Source organism: Hyperolius riggenbachi, chromosome 4 (genome assembly GCF_040937935.1).
Source record: "Hyperolius riggenbachi isolate aHypRig1 chromosome 4, aHypRig1.pri, whole genome shotgun sequence".
Classification (NCBI taxonomy): domain Eukaryota; kingdom Metazoa; phylum Chordata; class Amphibia; order Anura; family Hyperoliidae; genus Hyperolius; species Hyperolius riggenbachi.
In genome coordinates, this window is record NC_090649.1 from 253,765,374 (window position 1) to 253,791,249 (window position 25,876).

General features: G+C 42.1%; 1 protein-coding gene across 1 annotated transcript in view; it reads right to left on the reverse strand.

Moving 5' to 3' along the window:
* The window catches only part of RNGTT (RNA guanylyltransferase and 5'-phosphatase), a 456,995-nt gene that overhangs the window by 204,471 nt on the left and 226,648 nt on the right, over positions 1-25,876 (reverse strand). Inside the window, exon 11 of the mRNA XM_068279398.1 lies at positions 23,022-23,186. Coding sequence (XP_068135499.1) covers positions 23,022-23,186 — 165 coding nt within the window. The remainder of the gene's footprint in view (positions 1-23,021; positions 23,187-25,876) is intronic.

The window sequence follows — 25,876 nt, forward strand, 5'->3', positions numbered from 1 at the left end:
AGCATTTGAAAGCTAGTGAATATAATACTTAGAACGAATTAAACACCCACACACTCTTGTAACATATTTTGCCAAAACAGCACTTTTAAAGTAGCATTTGCACAGCAATAAATTGCCATATATCATGAAAAACATGCTGTAATCTCCTTTTTCACTGTAAATGCCCGCTTAAGAACACGTAATCCTGGCATAGTGGTCCAGACAGCAAGAAACCTGCAAGAGAACGCAGCTCAACACTGAAGTATGTGTCAAGTACAGCAGAAAAATGACCAGGCACTGCTAGCTAAGTGTTGCTCAAACAAAAAGATGAAGAAAATGCCTCCACTCATATCCAATATAAATTCTGCTACAGTATATGATGCTGTGATATGGGCAAATGAACAAAGCTTGCCGCTAATCATGAATCACCCACCATCAGCGGCCATCGCGGCAGTGAGATCACTGCCACAGTGTTAATATTGGGTGCTTAGTGCAAATGGGCCCTTCGGGACCCAAGAATAGTAAGCCATCGATCACCAGCATTTTCTGAAATGCAAGGCACTTGTAAGGTGCTGTTATTCTTGGCCTACAGTTTATATTGAATATGAATTTTATAAACATGTCTTTGTACCACTATCAACATATTCATCACAGTAATAACGTTTCTATTATGTTAGCTATGCAAACTTTAGGTGAACACCACACACAGTAATACTTTTAAAACTTTTACTTTTATAAAGCATGGAAAGGATTATATTATTAAATAGATCTCTCATTTGGATAATTTCAAGCCTTAGTCCCTTTCCAGGAGAATTTCTCAAACTTACAAGAAAATAATTTCCTTTTCATGGGTTGGTAAAGAACTTGAAGAGAAATTTCAATTCTGTTGATTTAAAAAAAGAAAAAAAAAATGCGTCTCTGATTACATCAAGGTCTCACCTTCCTAGTAGTAGCAATTATAGATGTGGGTGCCTTTCACGGTAAGAAAAGTATCCATGTTCCTTTTAATGCAAGCAAAGCTTTCTAAACAAGTGGCAAAATCATCTTTCCTTCATGCATAGTCCATGTTCTCTTGTCCTTTGTACAGCCCTAGGGATATAAAGCTCATTTGCCAAGCTTTTATACTGCCCTTGGATGTATCTATGCATGTTAAATGAGTCACCTCTGAGTTGTCTCTTTCCTAAGCTAAACAAGCCCAGTTTGTCTAACCTTTCTCCTCAGCTGAGACCTTCAATTCCTTTGATGAATTTAGTCACAATATTTGTACCTGTTCTAAAACTTTGATGTCCTTCCTACAGTACAGTCCCCAAAACTGTATTTCATACTCGAGATGCGACCTTACCAGTGACGTATACAGCAGTAGTATACTAGCATCTCATGCTTGTGTTAACCTTTTCCTGCATCCTAGAATTTTCTTTTATTTTAGCTGTTGCTACGTTGCATTGAATATGGTGGCTTAACTCATTATCAACCAGTATTCAGTCTTTCCCCAAGTTCGAACAAGCAAAAATGAAACACTACTTTGCCGATTTCTCCTAGGTACACTAAACCTATTATATTTGTCAACTATAGCATGTCTCTCATGAAATGAACCATGTTTTAGGTGTGCAGTCATGTCCTGGCTTCCATTCCCAATAAATAACACTGGTCCCCCTATACCTATGCCTAACACTAACCCCACCAACATAAGTACACCTAACTAGTGATGGCCATGTCTAGAACTTACGGAAACCATGTGATTTGTTTGATCAGCTCTGATTTGCTCTGATCACATCCTGCTTTAGCACATTATCATGACTAGCAAATGACATGCAGGTCTATCACCTGACCAAACTGATAACATGCTTCTCCATGAGTTCTATTAGACATGACCATCACTACACCTACACTACCAACTCTCATCTACGCCTAGCACTAACCTGTGCAGCCAAGCGGCGGATCCCAGCCAATCCGATATTCAGCCAGGGCTGTGGAGTCGGTACAAAAATCATCCAACTCCAACCCTGACTACTCAGTTTATGAAACCACGACTCTGACTCCGACTCCAGGTACCCAAAATATCTCAGACTCCTCGACTCCAACTCCTTAGTTTAATACTTACCAGGGCTGTGGATTTGGTACCAAAATCATCAGACTCTGACTCCTCAGTCTATGAAACCACCGACTCCAACTCAGACTCCAGGTACCCAAAATTGGTCCGACTCCTCGAGTCTGACTCCACAGCCCTGTATTCAGCTATATGACAGTCACTCTCCAGTGTCCATTAGTCATGTGATTACCTATATCCAGAGTTTTGCTATATAAACAGACAAACTCTGGGCGCCTATTATCCAGTTCTAGCTGTGCATCAGTGTAATGAACGTTATGATATCTTCATTTGTGTGCATAAATGCTGCAATAGGGAACAACCTTAATGTCTCTTCTGCACTATTAATTTGTAATGGTAAGTGTCAGAGGGCTGTTTTCAGACATGGACATTTAAGACAGCAACACAAAACAGAACACAGAAAAAAAGAATAATTAACAAAGCATGACACTTCGTCAGTATTACATCACTCATTGCCAGTGAGTTGTCAAAGCTTTGTCCAGAAAGGGCTCTATCAGACAAGACAAAGTTCTGTATGAGGCCTGTGCCCTGGTGCCACTAACCCTCCATATAAGAAGTGCCCAGGGCTAAAGGTGCCCACCCCTCTCTCTCTTCCCATATCTGAATGGCAGTGAATCTTATTACATAGACAATGGCCTCAATTCACTAAGCTTATCTCCTGTCTTTAATAACTCTTCTAGAGTTGTTACCATGGTGATAAGGCATGTAGTATTCAGGAAATTGTTTACCTCAGGCAAACCTAAAGTTAACTCTTCTGTCTTTAAGTTAACTCTTTAATCCTTAAAATAACTCCAGAGTTAAAGACAGGCTGTTCATTAACTGCGTGTGAAAATAACTACAGAGGAGGTAACTTAACTACAGAGGAGGTAACTTAACTACAGAAGAGGTAACGCAAGGAATGAAGAGATAAGATAACTCTCTTACTGTGTGGAGGTAAGTTTTCTCTTGCCTTATTATCTCCAGCATGATCTTAGTGAATTGAGGCCAATGTGTTGGGGCATTCTAACTTTTAAGCATTACTGCACCTCTGTGTTTTTTATGTACACAAGAGATGAAGTACAATCTAGAGTACTTGAAGAGGGTGCAGACAGGAACAAAGACCATCCATCATGCCCTAGACATTGTGACTGTGGGTATATCTAAGAATGATGGGCAGGAATGCTGCAGAAAAATGAGGGGATTCTTCCTCTACTATACTACTTCCTCCAGGTAACCAAATATTGCTCGGACTCAACTCCAACTCCTCAGCCCTGGCTGGAAGGGTTAGTGATGGGCATAGAAAGAAAGGGTGGAGCTTAGCATTAGGACTAGGTGGGGGGAGATTGGTGGTAGGCAGAGAAGGGGAGGGTTAATGTGAAAATAGGGGTACAGTGAGTGATCGTAGAATATCAGTATAATTGCCTTTATTCTACTATCAGCGGTTGTAGATAGCATAATAATGATAAAATAATGGTAAAATTACAGATATATTTTATCAGGATTTCCACAAGCCCATTTAACTGGGTGCCTCTTTTACATGTATGCACTAGTCAGAGCCAAGCTATCTGACTGCCATATTCTGCTAAATTGCCCCGGCTCTCTCATCAAAAAGCTTGGAACAAATAGCTAAAAAATAAGCTTGTGAACATTTTTTTCTGCCAAAATATCTTTAATTGTAGATCGTTTTAGGATACTTACACTTCGGACCTAGTGCTGCTTTTAAAATTGCTAAATCACTTTGCAACGATCAAACACAGAAAGGTGCAATGCTGAAATAGAACTGGTGTCGCCTGTCAGGCTTTGCCGGATGGTAGAACTGTATATATCACAAGACTGGCTGAAGAAATAATAGTTCAGAATTTTATTTTTTCGCTGTACTCAATGTAATGCTCGTCATGCCAAGTTATGCTCGCAGGAATGGAGTTAAGGTTTGTAACATTTAAATAACTTCTGACTTTTCCAGCATGATCTGTAGAGTCTATATGAACTGATCACCTTCGGATTCAGGGAACGGACATAGAAATAAGTGCCTTGACAGGCAGTGCTCACTTACAAGCTGAACTTGTGTGGAGAATCTGCAGTTCTATTCTTCCACTAAATTACAGGGAAGTCTGAGCGAGTCTTCTCATACTGTGGAGACGGTTCAGGTCAAAAAGAAAGATATCACATAAAAAGAACTATATCTCCAGCGCACCAGACATTTCTACCAGAAAGCTCTCTGCAAGCACATTATTAGAGAGAGCTAAGGAAGAAGAACTAAGGAAGAAGAACTAAGGCTACTCTTATATTCTATTCTTCAACAGAAAGGAGAAAAACATTAGCATAGGTGTGTACCAATTCAAAAGAAGACCACGCAGATAGATAGATAGATAGATAGATAGATCTATATCTATAGGTAGAATATATATGTATATATATATATATATATATATATATATATATATATATATATATATGTATATATATATATATATATATATATATACATACATACACCTTACCAATTAGTACAAAATACATGTAGCTGGACTATATGCTGAAAGAACGGTTTGCGATACATACTGTGGAGAGGATGAGGGTGACCTTCACACATTGAACAGCAATGTGCAAATACACACAATGCTCACAATGGGCTTGATTCAGAAAATCGTGCTATGCGTTAAGTGCGCAATGTGATGCGCGTGAATGTTTAAGCGCACAAAGATTTACATGCGGCAAAGTGCGTTTGTGCGCGCTAAACGCATAGCACTGTAGTGCAATGCGTTAACACGGTTTTGTGAATCAAGCCCAATATGTTACATAACTGAACATAAGACAAGAAATGTATTAACTGCACATATAAACTGACTACTCTAATATTATCCTTCTGATATATCTAATATATCCTTCTTTTATAAGATGAGCACAAATGCGTAAAGGACAACGTAGTGAGAAGTATATGGAGGCTGCCATATTTATTTCCTTTTAAACAATACCAATTGTCTGGCAGCCCTACTGGTCTATTTGGCTGCAGTAGTGTCTGAATAACAGCAGAAACAAGCAAACCTTATAGAACGTAACCGTACTGCTAAATTATAATAGGGTCACATGCCTAGTCACCAGACAGGCAGCTCTGAAATAGAGAAAACCCCAACAATTAACTCCATTCAAAACATTTTATATCAGCTTTGACACTGGAGCAAAACATTAGAACCACTGGTTTTCACTAACTAGAGTTTCTCTCACTTCCTGTATTTTACAGTGCTATCAACAAGAACACAAAGGGCTTGATTCACAAAGCCGTGCAAACTGTTTAGCATGGGTGTGCTAAACAGTTAGCACGTGAAGTGCCGTTCGCGGACATTTGCGTGCGCAAAGTGCAGCGATTCGTGCGATCGTGGACTGTTGCGCGCGCAATTTGCCGCGAATGGCACTTCACATGCTAACTGTTTAGCACACCCGTGCTAAACAGTTTGCACGGCTTTGTGAGTCAAGCCCAAAATGGGAAAAAAAAACTCCACAGCGTTAGAAGAGACAATACATTTCCATGTATTGGACGAGCTGCCATTGTAAAACCACTCATCAGTCATGCAATACATTTAACTCCTATGAGGGTGGACAAAAATATGGAAACACTTGGCAAAAAACTTGCCTTGATATAGAGACCTGTAGAGATAGAGATATAATGATTGCTAGAGTTTGTAGGCGACGCTGCCATTATTGCATAATGCAACTGCCTATACAGTGGGATGCGAAAGTTTGGGCAACCTTGTTAATCGTCATGATTTTTCTGAATAAATCGGTGAATGTTAGGATAAAAAAATGTCAGTTAAATATAGCATATAGGAGCCACACACAGTGATATTTGAGAAGTGAAATAAAGTTGATTGGATTTACAGAAAGTGCTCAACAATTGTTTAAATAAAATTAGGCAGGTGCATACATTTGGGCACTGTTGTCATTTTATTGATTCCAAACCCTTTACTAATTATTGGTGAATCCAATTATGAGAAAGAGTATTTAAGGGGGTCAATTGTAAGTTTCCCTCCTCTTAATTTTCTCTGAAAAGTAGCAACATAGGGGTCTCAAAACAACTCTCAAATTACCTGAAGACAAAGATTGTACACCATCATGGGGAAGGATACAAAAAGCTGTCTCAGGGATTTTAGCTGTCTGTTTCCACAGTTATGAACATATAGAGGAAAAGGAAGACCACAGGCTCAGTTCAAGTTAAGGCTCGAAGTGACAGACTTTGAGAAAAATCTCGGATAAACAGAAGCCACGAATGGTGAGAACAGTCGGAGTCAACCCACAGACCAGCACCAAAGACCTACATCATCATCTTGCTGCAGATGGAGTCACTGTGCATCGTTCAACCATTCGTCACACTTTACATAAAAAGATGCTGTATGCGAGAGTGATGCAGAGGAAGCTTTTTCTCCGATCACAGCACAAACACAGCCGCTTGAGGTACGCTAAAGCACATTTGAACAAGCCAGCTTCATTTTGGAATAAGGTGCTGTGGAAGAATGAAACTAAAATTGAGTTATTTGGTCATAACAAGAGGCGTTATGCATGGAGGAAAAACAACACAGCATTACAAGCAAAACACCTGCTACCTACAGCAAAATATGGTGGTGGTTCCATCATGCTGTGGGGCTGCGTGGTCAGCACAGGGACTGTGAATCTTGTCAAAGTTGAGGGGCTCATGGATTCCACTCAGTATCGGCAGATAATGGAGACCAAAGTCCAGGAATCAGTGACAAAGCTGAAGCTATGTCGGGGCTGGATCTTTCAACAAGACAAAGACCCTAATCACTGCTCAAAATCCACTAAAGGTAGCCATACACTGGTCGATTTGCCATTAGATCGACCAGCTGACAGATCCCTATCTGATCGAATCTGATCAGAGAGGGATCGTATGGCTGCCTTTACTGCAAACAGATTGTGAATCGATTTCAGCCTGAAACCGATCACAATCTGTGGAGCCGCCGCTGCCGCCTGCCCCCCCCCCCCCCCCCCCGCGCATACATTACCTTACGCTGGCTCCCGGGCATCTTCTCAGCGCTGCACCCGCTCCATCCCGGCGCTTCCTGTGTCTCTCCGTGACCAGGAAGTTCAAATAGAGCGCCCTCTATTTGAACTTCCTGGTCACTGCAGTGACACAGGAAGCGCCGGGATGGAGCGGGTGCAGCGCGGAGAAGATGCCCGGGAGCCAGCGTCAGGTAATGTATACCTGATCGGATCGGCCGCCGCTAGCGACGCGCTCCCTACCCGCGGGCGATCAAGGGTAATTTCCCGCACGGCGCGATCGACGGACCGATCCGATTTCAAGAGGAAAACGGATTGGCGGGTGCGTTTAGCGCGAACGATTGGCAGCAGATTCGATCCCAGGATCGAATCTGCTGTCGAAACGGCCGCGAATCGGGCCAGTGTATGGCCACCTTTAGACATTCATGCAGAGGAACAAGTACAATGTTCTGGAATGGCCATCTCAGTCCCCAGACCTGAATATAATTGAAAATCTGAGATGTGAGTTAAAGAGAGTTGTTCATGCTCAGAAGCCATCAAACTTGAATGAACTACAGATGTTTTGTAAAGAGGAATGGTCCAAAATACTTTCATTGGAAAGAAGCAGAACCCAGCTGCAAGCCAAAGCACTCAATGAGTCATATGATAGAAAAATACAAATTATTTATTGATACAAACATTCCTAATATGTCATAAAAACCAGATACTGAATACAAAAAATGGGCATGTTAATAAAAAGTAAGCGGTCTGCGAGCCTGCTCAGCATATAGCTACTATCAGCCTGCATAGGTTCCAGAAATATGCTCAAACTGCTTCTGTTCTAAAGACATACAACAACATTTGACTCTGGTGCAGACCAGATTCTCTCCGCTGCCAGTAGAAACCAGAGGTCAGTGAATGGGACTTCAAATGTCCAATCGCAACATCAGTGTCCCAGTATGAAAGATGCAGAGATGGTAAGCCATTATAGACATGAAGCAGCAAAGTCCAACAAAGCAAGTGAACCAGTGGTATAGCTACCAATCCTGTAGTGATGTGAGTCTCTGTTAATCCGTATGTCCATGGAAAGAGATCACTGTATATAAGAAGGATGGATGTTGATCCGGAAAATATACTGTGAGGGGAGCCAGGCTGAGTGGCAACGGCTGAGACAGGCTTAAGTCAACCGGTTTCGCCGGTCATCCGGCTCTTCAGGACTCCAGGCCGCATGGATTATGCCCAGTGTGTTAAGCTTGGAGGTGTAATCTCCACAGTCAGCATGCAACACATAAGCTGACGTGAAGGAGGTACACACACCAGCACAAGGAATCAGGATATCCCCAGTTTAGTGGAGGAGAGGACTGACTCCAATAGGAGATTGTGGTGCACAGAGCCGGTGCAGATCTGAACAGCCACAAACAACACTTTCGTAATAACGTCTCAGCGCAAAGTAGCGCTGAGCGCATAAACCAGGACAGAGGAGATCAGGACAGGTAGACAGAATGAACGCTTGCTTAACTAGCCACTACTTAGTGACAGCAAGCGTCCACAATAAAACAGACTGGAATGAGGTAGCCAATGCGTTTGCAGCGATGGCGTGCCTCACCAAGACAGGACAGGATAGTCAGGAAATAGCAGGATCAAGATAGATGAACGTAACACAGATAAATATACAATAAGTATGATTTCCTAGCGTATTACAATTACAGCTATCAATGAAACTATTTGTAACGTCTGACTAACATATGTATATATCGGCAATGAACCGATATATGACATAAGCAGGAACACTGACTTAGGACTGGAACGATACAGGGAACAGGACTCAGAAGGATTCGCTATCTCTTCGCAGAGATGAACGCAATCCACAAACGGTAACAGGACAGGATTCAGAAGGATTCGTTATCTCCTCGCGGAGATGAACGCAATCCACAAACAGGACCAGGAACAGGATAACTAGCTCAGCACGGGTGATCACGATACGCGCAACCAACAAAACGTGCTGGAACGCTGACTAACGGAACACAGAATATAAACAGTTCGTGTACGTATATATCAGCGACACTGATGTATCAACGTAACACGAATACAAGGAAAATAACAAAATGCGCAAGTATGCGTATATATTGGCGATGAACCAATATATGACACAAGACAAGCAGAGTAACAACTTCTAGAACAAGAGCAGAACTAGAAGGACTCGCTGACCCCTTCGCAGGAGTCAGCGCAGTCCACACGGACTAGGAACGAGGTGGGGCACGAGCAGAGTAACAGACAGAATCTGAGACTATGGTAGCCCATGAGGCATTGCAGGAAGCAGTTCTTTATACTGAGGTCATCCAATGGGAGCAGACCTGCAGATTCCCACACAAGTGAATGGTAATTAATCACAGGCTGATAGCAGGAAAAGGCAGACAATGATATGCAGCCTGCAGGAAAGGGATTGCCCCTCCATTGCAGCAGACAATGTTTGTTTACACAAAAGCATATTAAACTGTCATTAACTTCAGAGCGACTGCAGATGGAATCAGCAACTAGTTTAAGTGCAAACCAAACTATGCAAGCAAATGCATGTAATGACATTAGAACTGCTTGGTTTGCAATACCACTGCAGTCAGCAGTAAACGCTGCAGAAGCGATCATAACACAGTGTAACTGTGGATGTGCCCCACGCCATAAATGGCGTTGTTCCCGGAAGTGCGTCGGCCGCGTGTCAAAAGAGGCGCGGCTTTTGCGTTCCAGGCAGCCCGGGCTGGTCAGAAAGTTTCCCGGAGCGCGCATGCCCAAAGCGCGCATCCGGGTATTCAACCAAGCGTGCGCAGACAGCAAGATATAGGCGGAACGCTGGGTGAACGCCTCGCCACCCAGCGGCGCCTAACTGTCTGCGCACAGGTGCAATTGTCCGCCCAAGTACGGAACGCCGCAGCGCCCACTCACCACAAACAGAAAGGTGGGAAAAAAAGAGGGAAGAGGAAAAGGGTAAATACAAAGGAGTAAGAGGGAAGGAGAAAGGAAGAGGGGGAAAAAAAAGGGGGGGAAAAAGGAGGAATCAGTGACAAAGCTGAAGCTATGTCGGGGCTGGATCTTTCAACAAGACAAAGACCCTAATCACTGCTCAAACTCCACTAAAGGTAGCCATACACTGGTCGATTTGCCATTAGATCGACCAGCTGACAGATCCCTATCTGATCGAATCTGATCAGAGAGGGATCGTATGGCTGCCTTTACTGCAAACAGATTGTGAATCGATTTCAGCCTGAAACAGATCACAATCTGTGGAGCCGCCGCTGCCGCCTGCCACCCCCCCCCCGCATACATTACCTGACGCTGGCTCCCGGGCATCTTTCCAGCGCTGCACCCGCTCCATCCCGGCGCTTCCTGTGTCTCTCAGTGACCAGGAAGTTCAAATAGAGTGCCCTCTATTTGAACTTCCTGGTCACTGCAGTGACACAGGAAGCGCCGGGATGGAGCGGGTGCAGCGCGGAGAAGATGCCCGGGAGCCAGCGTCAGGTAATGTATACCTGATCGGATCGGCCGCCGCTAGCGACGCGCTCCCTACCCGCGGGCGATCAAGGGTAATTTCCCGCACGGCGCGATCGACGGACCGATCCGATTTCAAGAGGAAAACGGATTGGCGGGTGCGTTTAGCGCGAACGATTGGCAGCAGATTGGATCCCAGGATCGAATCTGCTGTCGAAACGGCCGCGAATCGGGCCAGTGTATGGCCACCTTTAGACATTCATGCAGAGGAACAAGTACAATGTTCTGGAATGGCCATCTCAGTCCCCAGACCTGAATATAATTGAAAATCTGAGATGTGAGTTAAAAAGAGTGTTGTTCATGCTCAGAAGCCATCAAACTTGAATGAACTACAGATGTTTTGTAAAGAGGAATGGTCCAAAATACTTTCAACCAGAATCCAGACTCATTGGAACCTACAGGGAGTGTTCTGAGGCTGTAATTTCTGCAAAAGGAGAATCTACTAAATATTGATTTCATTTATTTTTTGTGGTGCCCAAATTAATGCACCTGCCTAATTTTGTTTAAACAATTATTGTGCACTTTCTGTAAATCCAATAAACTTCATTTCACTTGTCAAATATCACTGTGTCTCCTATATGATATATTTAACTGACATTTTTTATCGTAACAACCAACAAATTATACAGGAAAATCATGACAGTTAACAAGGTTGCCCAAACTTTCGCATCCCACTGTATAAGCTTGTCAATATGGCGCAAGCATCATTTGTTGTCAAGACAGCATTTTGCGCAGTTCTGAGTAAATAATGTCAGAGTTGGTTTATCATGAGGCTCAGTATCCAAGATTATGACTGCACACACTGGAAAAACAGTATCTGACAAACACCAGTGTGGATGGAAATTATTGATTGACACAGACAAACAAACACTGCATAGGGTTGTGATGAATAACACGCTCACAAACCCCATCAGCATCAAAACTGTATGAAGGGAACTCCACAAGCAAGGTTTTTATGGACGAGCTGCCATTGTAAAACCACTCATCAGTCATGCAAATGTTAGTAGGAGAAATGGAAAAAGGTCATTTGGTCAGATAAGTTTAGGGTTACACTGTTTCCAACTTCTGTATAATTTATGTTTGGAGAGTTCCATTTCATGCTTACAGTCCAGATAGTTTTCAACCAAGAGTGAAACATGGCGGGTATTTAATCATGGTATGGGCAGCCATATCATGGTATTCTGCCGGATCCATCATTACTGGCAATGACTTCATGGCTACTTTGAGTGACTAGGTCCATACCATGGAGCAACATGTGGTTGCTGATGGTTATGTTGTTTGCTCACATTATTCAGGACTGGTTTTCTTAGTACCAGGATGAAGTTTAACATCAGCCATGACCTCCACAATAACCCAACCTCAATATCATGGAGTCCTTGTGGTCAGTTTTGGAGACAAATGTTTGATTGCAATTCCCAAGTCCTGTAGATAAAAAGCAAAATGTGATCCGTTGACTACGTAGTCAGTAATGCAGTCTCAATAGTTGTTGTATTAGTTTCAGTGAAAGCAACCTTTCATACATATGATGAGCGGTTTAGTATAAAGTCTTTTGACTTATAGCTTGATAGATAAAAGCAAGTTCAGTCAGAATACCTCTGTATAGTGAATGCTCTCCTCCCAGTCTTTAGGCTGTACACGCAGCATTACTGACTACGTAATCAACGGATCACATTTTGCCCTTTATCTACAGGACTTGGGAATTATATGACCCTGTGCATTATTCATAATTTATGAAGGGTTCAGCGTGTGTTTTTTTGAATGATTGTAAACGTCACGGATGGTATGATGAGTGTGGTTTTTAACCCCAATTTTATTGCTATTTTATTATGATTTTACAAATTATAGATTAAAAATCAACTGATCAGTATTAGCGCGTGTTCCTCCATACATAACATGTTTTATTCCATTTTCAGGGTTTGGGGAATCCCCTTTTGGAATTTGCAGCTTAGTGAATCCTCTCAGCGCCACCTTCTGTTTTCAAATGTTTGATTGTGCTCTCCACCTCAATCATTATTAATGGAACTTGGCAGCAGAAGAAAGAATGGTACAAGATCCCCCTAAAACTACACCGCTTCTATTCCATATAAGTCAAGGTTATTTGTTTTTTGCCAGATGTTTCCATACTTTTTTTCCACCCCTTGTAACTGCAGCATGGAGCCCCGTTTAATACGGAAATAGGATAGTATCACTGTACATGTGGACAGGCTGAAATCTATTAGCTTGTCATTTTTAGACTTTTTTTTTTAATATATTGTTCAATACGGATTCTCAGATTGCTCCAAGTGTCCTGTGTCCTCCTGCCTGACACTACCTGCTGCATTTGCTCATTTAGAAAAGATCAGACCGGACAGATAAAATGTGAGCGTCACCTTAGTGTTATCTCTTGTCTAAGCAACTCTCTTTTCCTATCATTTATTTGCAGTGCCTGTAATAGGTTTTATGAACCTCCAGAAAACAGAAAAGAAGAGAAGTCAGTTGGAATGGGTGGATGTATGGGGTCGCACAATTTACTTTTCCTGAACTCTACTGAGTTCATACAGTTGATATTCTGGGTCATCTAGCAAAACTTAAACTCAGATATACTCTATATGCCTTATGCAGTGAGCAGAGGTAGAGAAATCTAAGAAGCTGTCTACATCAGAGGTTCTCAAACTGGGTGCCATGGTGCAGTCTTACCTGGGGTTCAGTGGGCTGGCCCAGGTAAAGGGAGGTGTGTGCCACCTCATGGGCTGTCTCCTTCTCCTAGACCAGTGTCGGCTGATTAGCGGACGTCACACATCGAAGGGAGTCTCGACATCCTCTCCTATGCCTCCCTACTGTGTCCCCTATTCGAAGAGTACGGCACAGTGATGGGTCTTCAGAGTCTCAATGTATAAGTTCCACAATAAAAACCACGCTCCAACTGAGCATAGGATCTCTGAGATAATACTCCAGCAGATGACACCAATTAGCAAGCTCCAAAAATCATGGGATGGATGAAACTGGAAAACAAGCTAAAACAGGAGCGCTCTATGGTGCATTAACATTTTATTGCTGTTAAAAAGAATTAAAATTGCACTTCCAAGATATAAATGCTATAAAAGCATATCACCCAACATCTGGGCTGTGGGGATTCCCTTTCTCCCTCTCCTTCCTCCAATTCCCAAATGCTGAGGCCAGTAGCAGGGATTTCGAGTTGGATCTCAGACCTTGGGGTGGGATCGTCGGGTCCTCTTTTACAGTGCTTGCAGCATCATGACGCGTTTCGGCGTACATACGCCTTCATCAGATCTGTCTGAGATCCAACTTGACTTTCCTGCTACTGGCCACAGCATTTGGGAATTGGAGGAAGGAGAGGGAGAAAGGGAATTCCCACAGCCCGGATGTTGGGCGATATGCTTTTATAGCATTTACATCTTGTAAGTGCAATTTTAATTCTTTTTAACATCAATAAAACGTTAATGCACCATAGAGCGCTCCTGTTTTCTTCAGAGTCTCACCTGCTTCAATGTGTTTGTCATCCTAATCACAAGCTGGTTATTCACTACTTCCTGTTTCTCCCGCATGCTGCATAATTACATGCGATGTGCAGAGATCAAAGGGCTGGTAACGAGGATGGATAAGCACATCGGGGCCAAGTAAGACTAGGCTGTGTTCATTTTTTTCTGTTTCTCACTGAAAAAGTTGAACATTCAGGTATGCAAATGGCAGTTTCTCCCAAGTTGGACCTAGTTAAACTAATTAAAGCCATAAACTCTTGCCTGGTAGAGAACAACTTGTGAATGCATGAAATAGATGGAAAGGGTCAATAGTTCATAGTTTGTGGCTCTCAGAGACAAAAAGACTGTGTCATTCAGCTGAGACAATAACAATCTACTTTTTTAGCTTATAAACAGAAAGTAAAACAGTGGAATTCTAAAAAAAAAAAAGTCAGTATTAGGAGTAGGAGAGATACAATTGTTTATCGCATCATGTTATTCCAGTACAGGTTTGTTTTAAAGAGAACCCGAGGTGGGTTTGAAGAATATGATCTGCATACAGAGGCTGGATCTGCCTATACAGCCCAGCCTCTGTTGCTATCCCAAACGCCCCTAAGGTCCCCCTGCACTCTGCAATCCCTCATAAATCACAGCCATGCTGCTGACAAAAAGCTTGTCAAGGCTGGCTGTGTTTATCTCTATAGTGTCAGTCTGCTGCTCTCCCCGCCTCCTGCAGAACTCCAGTCCCCGCCTGCATCCCTTCCCTCCCTGCTGATTGGAGGGAAGGGACGGGGGCAGGGACCGGAGCTATGCAGGAGGCGGGGGAGCAGCTGAGACTGACACTACAGATGTAAACACAGCCTCACAGCACGGCTGTGATTTATGAGGGATTGCAGAGTGCATGGGGACCTTAGTGGGGTTTGGGATAGCAACAGAGGCTGGGCTGTATAGGCAGATCCAGCCTCTGTATGCAGATAACATTCTTTAAACACACCTCGGGTTCTCTTTAAGAGGTTAAGAATGTTTGACTGCACTAAGCACACTGTACTCTGTAAAATGTATCAAAACCAGTAAGAAATAAAACGATACTTTCAGAAAAATATAAAATATTTACATAAAATAATGACATGGTTAAAATATAATTTAAACACTTTCAGTTTACACTAATCTCTGTATAAAATGGGAATATTCAGATAATGTTGAAATGCTAGTAGTGACAATTATGAAGTAAGCATCTGTCATTTCACACTCCGTTGCATGGCATACTCCAGCTGACTGCAAAGGATTCTGATGAAACACCTGTGCAGGAAATAGAGAAACAGGTGCACAAGACACCACCTTACTCAAACTAAATCATCTGCAAAAAATGGGCATAGGGTGGGGGGACAAAAAGGAAAATTCCTGGGTGGTTTTGGCAGACAAACAAACTTGAGAGTGAATAGGAAGTAGCAATTAAAAGCATACTCAATAAATCCATTTTACCTGACTGCAAACATCGGTGAACATTTTAAGATGATAGAACAATTGCCACAACAGTGAATATATTTTTTATAAATAACTGCCAATGTGACTATGGCCCTGATTCAACAGAAACAGCAGAATGGCAATTTTAAGCCTCATCTACAATTTTTCGTCAGATTGGATCTATTAGACGGATCTATTGGAAAATTTCCAACCGGGCCAATCAGATTGCGTTATAGATTTTGGGTACTTATCAAAACAAAATCCTTCGCAAAACTGATCTGAAACAATTTGTATGTCTACACACGATGCAATTTCTTATTAGATCTATCGACCCATCAATCTGATGGAAAATTGTACCGTGTAGATGAGGCTTTACTGGTACTAACGCCGTGGAGGGCACCACCCGTCAACCTATTAGCACCATGGCGATATAGTAATCATTTTTAACAGGTCACATCAGTCTTCAGTTACATTAACATGTATTTTTCATATGCTTTGTAGGTCCATTCTCCTGCATGTGGCACACACATCCAATTTTGATTATTAAATGTAAACTATTCCATGTATTATGAGATATTGAATACTTTGAAAAGGTCATGCATGTGGTAAATTTGGCAAGTCAAGAATGTATGTGTGTACACACCTAAAGCAAGAGCCTTAGAGCCCATTTACATGAAATATAAAGTTAAGTAATGGACATCGTGCATCAACAATCCAACGTTGGTCACCTTGGCAAGTGGTGTGACCACATTTAATAAAACTGAACTGGATCATACTGTGGACTCACCAAAATACTGCTGAGGGAACCATTTTTAGCATGCATGATCACATCGGACTGGTGTGAACAAAACTTGAAAAAAAATAGCCACGGTGTTGGGGTGTTGTCAAGGAGTGTGCACGAGTCCTTAGAGCCCGTCCACAAATTTACACTGTATATAATGTATAAGTGATTCAGATGCATTTTGCAAAGTGTTAACGTGTAACTGTCAGGCATAAAATCAATTCTTTATTTTTATCTGGTAAAAAAAAGTAATAAGCATGCTAACCAAGCAATCCAAAAGTTCTAATCTCTATTACTTGTCTTGTTGATAAATGATCATTCCCCAGTTTACCTGACTCTTATTTGGTACACCCAAAATTTGGTACACAAAAAGGAAGTTGCAGGGCATGCTGGGTTGTCATTTTTTGCTTCTGTATATTTGTTAAGTCTGAGGGGAAATAAAGTAAAAAAAAAAAAAAAGACTACCAAGCATGCCCTGCAACTTCCTTTGTGCGGCAACGTACCAAATAAGAGTCAGGTAAACTGGGGAATGATCATTTATAAACAAGAAAAGTAATAGAGATTTTAACTTTTGGATTGCCTGGTTAGCATCCGTATTACTTGTTTACCAGATAAAACTAAAGAATTGACTTCTGATTTTATGCCCGACAGTTACACTTTAAAACGAAAACAATGGCTCATATGCTTTAGGTGTAATCTAAGTGAAGAAGAATGAACCTACAAAGAGCACATCAAGTTCTAAACACTAAATGAGGCAGCACAGCACAACATTATAAAAACAAAAGGTAATCTACTTGTCCAAAATTAAAGCAAACCTAAAATGAAAGTAAATTTATGAAATAAGTCATTTTATCCACAGAACTAACGCTAAACAAAACTTTCCTGGAATCCCATACTTTTATTTTGTGTTTAAAAAGTTGGTCTAAAGTTTGAACTATGTTTAACACTATACTTACATTACTTTTATATTTCAGCTCCTATACAGAAAAATGAAGACCTAGTACACGTTTCATCAATATCCTGCTGTCAGGAAGGTTTGCACAGCCACACAGAGGTTTTAAAGTTAACCTGTGATAGCAAAATAAAAAGATTTTATACTCACCCGGGGCTTCCTCCAGGCCCATGAGGAACGATGCATTCCTCACCGTCCTCAAGAGTGCCTCCGTTCGGCAGCAATCAGCCCCGGTAATCTGGCTCAGTCACGCCAGTCTGCTCTTCTGCATAAGCAGATATCCAACTGGCGCGACGAAGCCACATTACTGGGGCTTATTGCGGCCAAACGGAGGCACTTGGGGGGACGTCGAGGGACACATTTGTGTTCATGGGGGTGGAGGAAGCTCCAGGTGAGTATAAAATATTTTTATTTCACCATCTCAGGTACACTTTAAGGCCTCTAGCAATAAAGAGAACTGCCACTAAATTCCAACTACCCCAACAACATAGACGAAGCACTGGTTTATTAACTCTTGCAATTAAAAAGTGAACAAAAGCAAGGTCTCAGTAGGATTAATACTTCATACATGTTACTTTAGGCAGCCTTTAAATTAAAAAAAATGTATTCAACCTACATTTTTCCCTTTCTAAAACAAAGTATTTGTGAGTATACAACTACATGTAGAAAGAAGATACTCCCATAGTGCAGCTGCATATTAAATAACTGTCTTGAAGTGATGACTTACAGGAGTAACTTCTTTCTTGGGCGACGCAGAATGCCTCTTTTACACAGGAGGCTAAAGACCATGAATTTTATGCCAGTCAGCTGCTTCCCTGTACCAGACAGCTGCTTAGTAGGGCTCAGGTCAGGCAGTGCAGAGGTATCCACACTATAGATTCTCATACACACAGCTGGGAATCAGAGTTGCCCGACAAGCATGCAGTTCACCCTCCCATGTGAAGGGGGCCTAAAACTTTCAAATACCCAATATTTTGGGATGACAACACTTTGCATGGCATAGTCTTTTTTAGTAGAAGCCTTTTTGGCTCCTTCTGGCCCTCTACAAAAATTCTAGTGATTCTGATTCTCCATAACATAGCTGGGTCCCTTGTAACAAGTTTGCCTAATAAACTATTACACTTCTAAAAATATACAAGTCTCTTTAGCCTGAATGAAAAAAAAACTTCAGCATGCTAGCTCATGACAAAGGACAGTGAGAAATTGGTGCTCAAGCTCTTGATTTGTTGACAGTTTTTCAATTCACAGAGAATAGCAACATAGTTAAGGCAAAATCTGCCATCTTTACAGATCGTGATGGCTCTTATGGAGGTGTCATATCTGCAGCCAATTGTTCCTAACAAAAGCAACAATGAAAAAAAAAAGTCTACTAAAAAAATAAATAAAATCAAACATCTGACATTAATTTTAAACCCAGGATTGGTGACAGCAAGTAGCAAAGAACTGTTAAGTTGTCAACATGAAAATAAAAATGACGTGGAACAATAACCAAGTATTCAGAGGCTGCATTCCTTTTTCTTTGTCACACAATTTAAGTTCCCAAACTTTCTTTTTCATACCCACAGAAGAGCTACTGATCTGTGAAATTAGAAAAATTAAAAACGGATTTGTCTGACAAGAGCAGACTGCTAATAATATCAACTCGCATGTAAGATGTGTTCCAACTACACAGTACGCAGCTTTCTGGATGAAAGGAGAAGTTGTTCGAAAGAACAAGTGTCTGCATTAATTCTGTCAGGAAATGTATAAAATAGGACTTGTTTGAAATTGTAATTTGTACGGGTCTTTTAAGTCACTAGAAAATCAGCATTGGATAGTGGTGTCCATGCAACTTTTTATGAGCTGCACAAATCCAAAAATACGTTTTTGATTTTCAGCGAACTGGAAATTCATTTCTAAATTACAGATCCATTAGGTGGTTAACTTGATGCCGTAATGCAGTGGTTCCCAACCTTTAACAGTTTATGATACAACACTGCAAAATTTCATAGCTAAGAGTCCTTTTCCAGCATGAATCACAATTGCACCGCAATAGCACCATACATCCATTGGGTTGCACAAAAATTGCGGCACAAACATGCATTTTCGTGTGATCTGATGGATGTACAAAAGTCAAGTGTACCAGCAGTCCGACGTGAAGGGTGTACAGCACTATTGGGGCGTGACTGCAATTTGCGGCGGGAGAAAAAAAAACAAGTAGGAACATTTTTAAATTACTATGTAGCATAAAGAAAATCAAACAGCATCACAATTGCCATGAGATTTTCTAACTCTCCTACACTATGTGTAAGAGAGTAAACGCATAAAAAGTGCAGCAAGACTGACATTTGCAATCAGGCAATATCGAGTCACGAACGCATTGCACTAATGGGAACATTCCCCAGTGGTTTCCATCAGCTTAGGACTCCTCTTATCTGGCTAATTTAAGTACCCTGGGAACTGAGCATAGTGGTCCCTGTTTCTGAGTATCCATGGAGAGTCATGTGACCTGGTTCTATGCTATTGCTCTCCACTGTCCCTGTGCCAGTAAATGGCATTAGTGTTTCGCCCATAAAACTGGTTACATTCAGTATTATGCCTGAGTTGTCTGAATGTAATGATATACCGGTATATTAGTGTAGCGTTGGTGTAGTTGCCAATGGTGTGGAAAACTTCTAACCTCTCTAGATCTTCCAAGATTCAACAAATCAACCACCTCTCCCACAGCCCAGCAGAAAAGACTAAACGTGCGGGGGTGGGGTGGGGGGTGGGGGGTGTTAACATGGGTAATTGCAAGATTTGATTGGAATGTGACATGGGTAGAGATGCGGGCACTAGATTGGAACCCATACAAACACAGGAAGGTACAAACTACAAATACAATAGAATCCACCATGTTAACAACTAGAGAGGAAAGATTTCCATTACCTTTCAAGTCTAAACACACCCAACATCAGGGCTTATCAAGTAATACAGCCTAAAGTATTTTTGTGAAGACTGGTTTTGTTCAATGTGAAAAGAAAAGGAAAATGTTCATAAACACCAATGCAAAATGCCCCCCCCCCCCCCTTCCCCTAACACTCAGAAAACGGCTATATGCCTCCAGTAAGGTCTACTGCATGTTGATTATAACAAAATTGCTGCTTTTCATTTAAGTTTATGGACTCCCCATAAAAATTGGCCTTTGACTAGGACAGAGACATAGGACTAGGACTGTGGTAGGGAGAGCTGTAAGTGCTCTGAGGGACAGGTAATGATGAAACTCTGTAAGGCACAGAGGATGTCAGAGCTATAGTTAATATATACTTAGGCTTCTTTCTAGAGCTGCACATGGAATTTTTACATTGCATTAAAAGCAAAAGAAAGATATAGAGGTGCAGAAAGGAACAATAAGGTATACCAAAACATTTTCTTGGTTTCATTTTATAAATGTATTAACAGAGGAAAGCAGAGATAGGCAAAGAGGTCCAGTTTTACTAAAAATGGACTACATGTTGCAAAACTTTATGCGCATAAAACTTTACGCGCGTACTGCACAGAGCGCAGGGCGCTCCGCGCGAAGTGCCCATTAAAGCCTATGGGACTTAGCGCGCGCATAGGACTTTGCGCGCGTAAAACTTTACGCGCAAAACTTTGCGCACGATCTGATTGAGAAATCCGGTGCTAACCTACTTAGCACCCTGGTTAGCACGTCTAAAGACTTTAGACGTGCTAAGTAGGTTAGCACCGCTTTGTGAATAACGCCCTAACAGGGGAAAGGCACTACTGCAAAACACCCCCTCTGGAGGTAGGAATGTCCCTTTTCACCCTACAATTCCCCAGCTCTGCCCCCCCCCCCCCCGCCCCCTTCACCGATTCCCCCCCCCCCACCCCCCCCCCTTCACCGATTCTCTGCACTCTGTGATGAGAAGAACAGAGCCAGGATTGCAGTGCCGTGACATAGCCATTTTTAAAAAAAATGGAACTAAGGCATTACGAGGAGCAGGAGTGGCAGTAATGGGCACTAACTGATCCAGCTAGCCCCCTGGAGAACAGCAAAGACAGAAATACAGTAGATTCTCTTTATAGTAAACTTTAAGGGACCTGGCCAAGTAGTTTACTAGATCAGGATTCATTATACATTGTGTATTCATATTTGCGACCTGGGGACTGAGCTTACTACAGGTAGTCCCCGGTTAACGAATGAGATAGGGACTTTAGGATCGTTCTTAACCTGAATCCATTCTTAAGTTGGAACGCTGTGCCAGCTCTGTCCCCTGTCCCTCTTGCGTGCCCCCCCCCCCCCCCCCGAGCCTTCAATATCCCTCTGTGCGTCACCTCTGTTCCCCTCTGCCTTCATTATCCCCCTCTGTGCCACCTTTGCTCCCCCCACTGTTTCACCTTTATCCCCATTCCCTCAGTATCTCCATCTATGTCACCACTGTGTACCTCTGCCTACAATGTGTCCCTCTGTACCACCTCAGATCCCTGTCCCCTTTGTGCCTCCTTCAGACCCCCTTTATGTAGGGCTGGATCATAGGTTTGCTTTAAAATGTTTAAAATGTATATGCAGAGCTTGGAACTCTCTATGTAGTATAGTGTGCTGCAGAAAAATGTCATTTCACAGACCGTAAAAACATATTTCTTAAAAATGTTTACAATTGATTTTCTCAAAAACTATAAGGTCTATTTGAAATTTTGTAACCGTGGGAGATCCATAAGTTGGGTCTTCGTAAGTTGGGGACTACCTATATAGCCAAAGGTTTGCTAAATCAGAGTTTGCTACAATGAGATTCTACTGTATATGTTTTAATATTAATAAATATAAAAAACAGAATTAAATGCAGATCTGGTAAACTGACCTTAAGCCATTGAGATATATCAGTGGTTTTAACCTTCCTGGCGGTAGGGCAAGCAGCGCAGGAGGATTTCTCAGGCCCTGCTGGGCTGATTTGCATATTTTTTTTTTTGCTACACGCAGCTAGCACTTTGCTAGCTGCGTGTGCATACCGATTGCCGCCCCTCCGATTCGCCGCTACCCGCTGCGCCCCCACCTCCGGACCCCTTGCGTGGCCTGGCCTATCAGCGCCAAGCAGCGCTGAAGGGTGGATCGGGACTCCCAATGACGTCACGACGTCGGTGACGTCATCCCGCCCGTCGCCGTCTTTGAACGGGATTTCCTGATAGAAGCAGGTGGGGGGATGCCGCTGCACAGCAGCTATCATGTAGCAAACCCTGGGCTCGCTACATGATTTAAAAATAAAAAAAAACTGCTGCGCTGCCCCCTGGCGGTTTTTAATAGACCGCCAGGAGGGTTTTAATCAATGAAATCTGTTATTTAAGGTATGTTTATGGAGCAACTTGTTTAAAACAGTGTGCTGTGTTACACTTGCCACTTTAGGTAAGATACTTTAAAATAAATAGATACAATCGCAGTGTTCTCCCTAGAAATTTTTTCAAGCTGGGTGGCAAGAAAAAAGTAGCTGGGTGGGGTGCGATGGGAAAAAAGGCAGAGCCGGCACTTCTCTGTGCAACTCTGCTTACAGCATAGGAGGAGGATGAGGAGGTGAGCCAATGACAGCTGGGTTCTCACCAAAAATTAGCCGGGTGGAGTACCCGGCTAAAAGAGCCTAGGGAGAACACTGAATAGGATACTCCAGCGGTAACGTACTTCTCTATTTAGATTTCTTGTTGGATTTTGACAACATGAAAGGGCTTACTATTTTTTTTAATTTTTATTATTATTACTGTGGCTGGACATTTCCTAGACTTTATATGGCACATTGAATTGTATTGTACAGTTAATAAACATACCTTTCTTGAAGCATGAATGTCAAAAAATGGTTTGTTCCTCACACTAAATGGTTCCTGGGCCTTGTCTATGAGGCCTAACTTCATTTTTTCATGCCTAGGAGAAATGATCTCCTTTTCAATGCAGGATAATCTGATGTTAAAGTCGCAGTCTCCAACCGGTTGACTCTGAAAAATAAAGTTATGAAAATATTTAACAAAAAAAAATAAAAAAAATAAAAAATATAGTAATTTTAAGAACTAAAAAATGCAATGCGGCAAATTTTATAAAATTATGATGACCATGAGTAGCTTAAAGCGGAATATAACCCTGCATTTCAACTTTGCTCTAAAACATTATTTACAGCATATTATATGCAAAAAGCATTTTTTTTTACTGGACCAGCATTGGAAGGGTTAAACACAGACGTTTCAAGTTCCGTGGAGAGATATCCAGAAGTTCAGATTGTTACATTCTATGTATCTATTGATAAACAGTTACACACTCTTTGGCTGTCCTCCAAGCTCCTTCTCAGTGAGAGAGATGAGTCACATTCAACACTTTATGTAAACAAAATGTATCTTTTTCAGGTTCGGATGCGTCTGCAGAAATCTCAAGGAACTTTAAAGCCCTGTGTAACCCTTCCAATGCTGGTCTAGTAAAAAAAAAAATGCTGGTTGCATATAATATACTGTAAATAATGTTTTAGAGCAAAGTTGAAATGCAGGGTTATATTCCGCTTTAAGCTGAGTAATACTGTAAATGAGGCTTTTAGATCTCTTCATGCAATTGAGGGTGGAGTTCTGATGAATGTTAAAAAAAAAGTATAAAAGTATAGAACTGTAGGACAGGTCTATCAAAACCACGGTAAGAAAAATAGGAGCAAAACTGGTATAAGAGTTAAGGGGGCTCTACACCATGCAATTGCACGTGCGATTCGATTAGATCGATTAAATTCGGCATGTCCGATCGTGATTTGATCCATCGTGTGATCGATTTTGCAGTGAAAACTACGGTAACCAAAATCGATCACACGATCGGTCGAATCCCGATCGGACATGTTGGATTTAATCGATCCAATCGAATTTGATCGATCGCACGTGAAATTGCATGGAGTGGGCTTTAAACAGTTGCTCAAAGCAATCAGTGAGGATCCTTGATCTGGTTGCTGTGATCTATCTGCTGACATCACAAACCTGATGAACAATCTTATCAAAAGTTGTATTATCCATTGCGATTAGACAGTTCCCAATTAGATGTGTTGCCAAATACTTATTGACCCTGAAAATGTTGTGCTAGACTGATCAATGTCAACATGAAATAGAAACTAGGGCCCTGATTCACAAAGCAATGGCAAGATTGATGTGCAAAAGGGAGTGCACAGCAATATCACTGTTAGGGCTGGTGCACACCAAAACCTGCTAGCAGATCCGCAAAATGCTAGCAGATTTTGAAACGCTTTTTCTTCTTTTTCTGTAGCGTTTCAGCTAGCGTTTTGCGGTTTTGTCTAGCGGTTTTGGTATAGTAGATTTCCTGTATTGTTACAGTAAAGCTGTTACTGAACAGCTACTGTAACAAAAAACGCCTGGCAAACCGCTCTGAAGTGCCGTTTTTCAGAGCGGTTTGCGTTTTTCCTATACTTAACATTGAGGCAGAAACGCATCCACAATCCAAAAAATGCCTCACCCAGGCATTTTTCGTTTCTGCAAAACGCCTCCCGCTCTGGTGTGCACCACCCCATTGAGATACATTGACCAAGCAGATCCGCAGCCGCAAGCGGATCTGAAAACGCCCAAAAAGCCGCTCGGTGTGCACCAGCCCTTACTGCCTATTGCAGTGTACTGCATATTGCCTAATTAGTGTAAGCCATGCTACCCTAGCAATGCTTGCGTTACTTAGGGCCCTTTCACACCAGAGGGCTTTTTCTGCGTTTTAACGCCACAGCCGAAGTTGGTGTTTTCCTAGGTAAAATGAAAGTCCATAGACTTTCATTTTACCTTTCACACTTAACGCTGCGTTTTGGAGCGTTGCGTTTTGAAGCTCCCAGGAGCTTTTTTAGGGCTGACCACTGCGTTTTTCAATACAATTGATACTAATGTATTGGCGTTAAAACACCTTAAAAACGCTTTGAAAGTGCCTTAAAAACGCCAGCAGCCAAAATGCAGCGTTTTAGCCTTTTACTGCTGCCTGTAGTGTGAAAGAGCCCTTAGGCAATGTGGGTCATGCTAATTAGGCCATACTGCTATCGGTAGTAACAGTAAAATGCCCATGCTCAACCTGTGTACAGGATCTTACTGTAGCTTCAGGAATCAGAGCCTAGATGTGGACAGAACACCGCTGTAAAAGGTCATGTGGGCGAGATGCAGGTGGTGATTCTGCAGGCTGGAATTATTTGCATCTTGTTGACCATCTCTACTGGAGGTTATCCAGCTTCCCTTCCTCTGCTTCAGCTCTCCTTGCTTTGTATGCCCCTGAGGGTACCAGAGTCAACAGGCTGGACATCAGAGCCATCATACCTGTGTATGCTGGTCTGGTATTCCCATTCAATTGGCTGCCTTCCAGAAAACTGCTTGGCACATTCAATCACCAGTTCTAGATGACTGCCAGCAGAGTTCCTCTAAGAACCTCTTCTGAGGTACTGGTTTCACTGTTGCCTGACTAGCAGTGTGATAAATCTCTCCAACAGAAATCAACATTCCTCTTTATGTAATCTGGGGATGAGTAATAAGTTAGATGTCATTCACCTCCTCATTCACCCAGCCTCTTCTTCTAAGTTAAAATAAGAAATAAAGCCCTCCAAGTGCCAGGTTTGGGAAGTGAACAAAGACTCCCTAATGAGTACACAGAAAAACAGGGAAAAAAAACTAATGGAAAAAAA